The following is a 5,017-nucleotide window of genomic DNA, read 5'->3' as shown; positions in this document are numbered from 1 at the left end:
ACAGCCCTGAGCACGATGCCTTTGCAGCCAGTGTCCAGCAGATGACGGCACAATTCCTCTAAACGCTAATTTACATAATTCAACGCTGCAATGTTGTTTAAACTATTGCGTTTTAAATAATAACATTACTTTATTAATGTGCTTTCATTCAATTTTAGAGATGATGTTTGTGTTGCTGAGAGCGAAATTCATGTTTTGAGAAAGAAAGGAGCGCATGACGGAGCCGTCTGCTTCCTGTCGCGTCGTGATGACGTCACTCGGCTCTCTGCATTGTTTTGACTCGAATTTTGTTTCTCTATTAAATTTCCCCGCAAAACGCGTGAAAACGCAAATAAACCCGCGGGTTTACACCGGGCGGGACCTTCCGATTACTAGTCAGGTGAGATGGTTAATGTTTGTCGGGTTTTGCGTTATTCTAATTCATCTGGCGGGTTGGGCGAAAATACAGTCTGTGACAGCCTTTACCAAACCTACTATGGATTTACCATGGTGTCAGATGATAATACCTCGATACATTATTATATATTATGTTTTATGATTAATATAATCATTTACCGTGGGATTTACTTGGTATTTTGATGTCCGAAATGCGATGGTTTCACCGTGGTTCCAAGCGCAAGAGGAAACTATGATAATACCAAGGTGCTTTTTTTGTAAGTTAACAAACATGAATAGTTTGGTCTTTAATAAATGTCAAAAATCATGTTTTTTATGATGCTATCATGTTATAGGGTATATAAATATAATAGGATCACTCTCATTAGATCTCTAATGTACGTTTGTAACGGTACAGTATTGTATTTTTGTGTATGACTGCATTTCCTTCTGAATGCTGAGTATCAAAGTTACATGGGAATTATTTTCTTCTAAGGTCAGAGGTCATGGAGGAGCAGAGCGGGTCACCGGGGGTCAACACGGACAACAGCAGTCAGCGGAATGGAGATGAGGTAAGCAGATCACATGATCAGTGACCCAGAAGGTCGCTGCACAGGTTCCTCGGCGTTAATGAGGATTGAAATGATGTTTTGGCAGAAACCTCGCAGGAGCAGCTGGACCAAAGGCAGGAGAAGGAAGAAGCCGCTGAAAGACAGCAATGCCCCAAAAGCTCCGCTAACAGGGTACGTCCGGTTCATGAACGAGCGCCGCGAGCTGCTGAGGGCGGAAAGACCTGACATGCCGTTCCCAGAGATCACCAGGATGCTCGGGAACGAGTGGAGCAAACTGCCCCCCGAGGAGAAACAGGTCAGGACACACGTGGTCTCTGAAAATCCAAAAGTAATTCACACACAGTGCCATAGATGAACATGTCTCTGGTTTTGTCTCAGCGGTACCTGGATGAAGCAGATAGAGATAAGGAACGTTACATGAGAGAGCTAGAGCAGTATCAGAAGACTGAGGCCTATAAACACTTCACCAGGAAAGTGCAAGAAAAACAAAAAGGAAAGAGACACAGGGGAGGTACGAGCCACACTTTTTAGATCTGTCTTTGCCTTGAGTGGTTAACTCTTTCTCGATCAGATTAGAACAATATCATGTCTAATACAATCTTTCTTTTTCTTTATCAGATGCTGGAAGACAGGCACCTGGTGAATCCCTTCACGAGGTGAAACATAAATAATGAACATTTTTGCATAATTTTCACATTCATTTTGAGGATACGTCAGTGAGCTTGAGGTGAAATGTGTCAAGTAGCAAAAAGCGATCAAACTATCATAATTATTAATTGTTCAAACAGTGCAAGGAATGCTTAGAACATGACATCAGGCGCTTTCATTTTCCTGAAGCCCGCCGAGCTTTCTGTAATAATTTCAGTGGCGCAGATCCTGTGCCGACCTATCTGTGACAGATCTCTGACATTTTGAGCCTCGGCCTTTTCTCAATATAAATGATGTCTGGGCACTCAACCTCTTCTCTCTCTCTCTGTCTCTCAGAAGGATCTAGAGATAAAAGATCGCTCTGTGTTTGATATTCCCATTTTCACCGAAGAGTTTCTGAACCACAGTAAAGGTAAGAGCGGCGTGCCGTCAAGTATGTGATCGTATCTCTAAAAGTGGCACACATCTTATCATGCTTGTGTGTGTTCTAGCGCGCGAGGCTGAATTGCGACAGCTCAGAAAGACAAACATGGAATATGAGGAGCGTAACGCCGCGCTGCAGAAGCACATGGAGAGCATGCGCTCGGCTGTGGACCGTCTGGAAGGAGACGTGCTGCAGGAACGCACGAGAAACAGCCTCCTGCACCAGCACCTTGAAACACTGCGGTCGGCCCTCACGCACAGCTTCTCTACCATCCCTTTACCTGGTAAGACAAAAAGAAGCACTATAAGATATTTTGTAGATTATGGTTTCAGCGTGCTTTGCAAATCTATTTGATTATTTCAAAATTGACTATGCTGTCCTTGCAGGCAGCGGCGAGACGCCCACCTTGGAATCCATCGACTCCTACATGAAGAGGCTGCACAACATCATTCTGTCCAACCCACAGGAGCACCAGCACCTGATTAACACCGTCAGGGATGTAGTCAACCGCCTGGACAGGTAACAACACTCCGTCATTGCCACAGATTGTCGGTGCTATGGCAAAATCCATCTGATAAAAATGTTTTCTCCCCATGCAGGTAATTGGGAAGCCCTGCCCCTCACTCAGTAGCCCCTACTCCATCCCTGCGACAGCCACATATGTAAAGCAATTATTCAGCTGTTTCCTATTTATTTTTTTACAATGCCGCTTTTATCCGCTTTTATTTTTTTATTTAGCATTTGCCACGCATTTTCTGCCACGTTAGAGAACGTGTTGATTTGTAGGTTCCTCTGCATGCACACATGCCTGTGTATTATTTTGTTTTTAAGCTGAATTTTATACTTGTCGTTTTTTTCATGTCGTGTAAGGACGTTGAGATGTCGTATTTTTGTGAAGAACTAACGCTTCAACTGTAGCTGGTGTCTTTTGTGATTGTAATTTTGAAGCCTATATTCTCGACAGCTTAATAAAGCTCATTTACAGCAGAAGTATGAAGACGTTGATGAGTTCTCTCTCTCTCTCCTACAGCTCATTTGCTAGATAGTGTCTATTAATTAACTAGATAAAGTTCCCTTTGGGATGGAGCGCTCTACACAGCAGTGTTAGGATTCTTAACTACTGAACTGCGCAGATCTGGCAGGCCAGTACTGAACAGCTGTACTCCAACTGGGTCAAAGCTGGTGTGAATTGATTAAATGGGTGCCAAGGGGTTAGAATATGAACAAAACTGGTGTCTGGTGTGATACAAAGATTATATGGTTTTTGTGTCATGTGAGAGTTTTAAAGTAGAACAAAAATGGGAGTGGTATGGGACATCTTTATTAATCACTCCTATGGTTCAACAGTATTTAAGAATGGGATACAATGTTAGTATACAATGTTTGCTTTCTAGACCTTTAAGCTGTTGTATCTCTAAAACATTTAAGAACATTTCAATGTTGTGTTTGGACGGGACTATGAATTTCTAAGGAGGGAAATAATGAAACCAATAAACTTAAAAAATAAGTAAATCTTGAAGCTTTCAGATGGACTTTTTGTAAGAATGACCCATCTGAGAGAAGCTGCCTACATCTGCACAGGACTCTGGGACACGTGTTATTTCCTTTCCGTTGTCATGTCCATTTCCTGTCAGACTGCCGGACTTCCTGTCATCTGTCAGGAATGTAGATGGTTTCCATGGTTTCTCACTTCCTTTTAAACTGCGTGTCCATCAGTAAGTAATAAAAAGAAAGCACTTGAATGGGATGAGTCATGAAAAAGACGTCATCATTTATTCAGCATCATGTTGTATTAATATATGCCTTAATGAGATTGAATACTACGATGGATGGCAAGGTTTTAAATAACTAGCAACTTTAAGTTTGTTCCTCGCAAATATCTGTAGGACTTTTGATGATTAGGAAGACTCGTGGTTGCAAATTTCTGAATAGATCTCTTTTGCACACTGCTAAGCAACAAAGTGAGAGCATTAGAGAGAGCTGCGTTGTCTGTTTTTCAGGGTCCAGCTGAATGCAAGACCTCATAATCGTGAAATGAGATTCTGCCCTCAAGATGTTTTTCATTTCTTCATATGGAGAGACAGGGATAAGAGGAAAGCAGATCCATCAGCGTTGGGATGTGGGTTATGAGTCATGATTCGGTGCTCATTTCCTGTATACTCAGCATCCACCCTGAACCCACAGACAATAGAGTCACACAAACCAATGACCCACATCCAATGAGCTCAACCACACTTTCTCTGAATCAGCTGTGCTTAGGCCTGTCAGAGAGGAAAAGGATATTCAGATATTTTCACAATGACGACATTCTACTTATGTTCTTGTATTAGGTAACTTATCGTTATAAATCATTCAGGGATATGGTTAGAAATGCATTAATAATTAATAATATAGAGGTGGTTATTAATGCGTTTCTGCTCATGTAGAACATATAAATAAATAAAAGTTGCAAAGGTTGGTGTACAAAGGTCGTTAAGGGAAAGTTTAGGCTTTCACTTCTGTGAAAATAATGTTATGCTCTTTTCAATTAAATCGTGACTAGAGGCTGTTGGTGTGAAGCACCAATGCAATCCTCAAAGCATTTCTTAACATATTTCTATGTACTGAGAGTGTTAAATGTAAATCTGTATGTGCATAAAAATATGCTGTGTGTGATTTGACTACATATGCTTGTATGTTTACAAAACCACAATAAGATTGTTTGATTTTAGGTAATTTTTCACTTGTTTACATCCTGTGGTGGGCGTGGCTAAGGGGGACGTGTGAATGTGGTGGGCGGGGTTAATGATTTTACCCAAATATCGTAACAAACTTTCTAATGCATTAGTTGTTGCACGTGTTAATTAAAGTTTCATTTACCCTGTAATTCGCATTAAACGACCACTCCCGCTGTATGTGATTATATTTTTTCTTTGTTCATAAGTTAGATTTCCATCGAAAACCCACTTTTTGCTACTATTAACGTATTCCTCAAATAAAACGCACAGAAAACTGGCCG

At 41.2% G+C, this 5,017-nt stretch overlaps 1 protein-coding gene across 4 annotated transcripts; it reads left to right on the top strand.

Moving 5' to 3' along the window:
• hmg20a (high mobility group 20A) lies at positions 1-3,759 on the top strand (the record flags this gene model as incomplete). Of its 4 annotated transcripts, none has more annotated exons than XM_079450268.1 (9): positions 1-379; positions 872-947; positions 1,033-1,242; positions 1,326-1,458; positions 1,566-1,603; positions 1,932-2,007; positions 2,087-2,302; positions 2,406-2,538; positions 2,619-3,759. In XM_079450268.1, the coding sequence occupies exons 2-9, from the start codon at positions 882-884 to the stop codon at positions 2,620-2,622; spliced, it is 876 nt and encodes a 291-aa protein (XP_079306394.1). In that variant the 5' UTR covers positions 1-379; positions 872-881. The 4 variants fall into 4 exon arrangements, with proteins under 4 accessions (XP_079306394.1, XP_079306397.1, XP_079306395.1 ...); XM_079450271.1 differs by having other exon boundaries at positions 240-379; positions 1,935-2,007; positions 2,619-3,517; XM_079450270.1 differs by having other exon boundaries at positions 334-379; positions 877-947; positions 2,619-3,517.
• Between the last annotated feature and the right edge of the window lie 1,258 nt (positions 3,760-5,017).

This window comes from Barbatula barbatula, assembly GCF_947034865.1.
Source record: "Barbatula barbatula genome assembly, chromosome: 25".
Classification (NCBI taxonomy): domain Eukaryota; kingdom Metazoa; phylum Chordata; class Actinopteri; order Cypriniformes; family Nemacheilidae; genus Barbatula; species Barbatula barbatula.
Note: the sequence above shows the minus strand (reverse complement) of the source record. Positions and strands in the feature narration are given on the sequence as shown.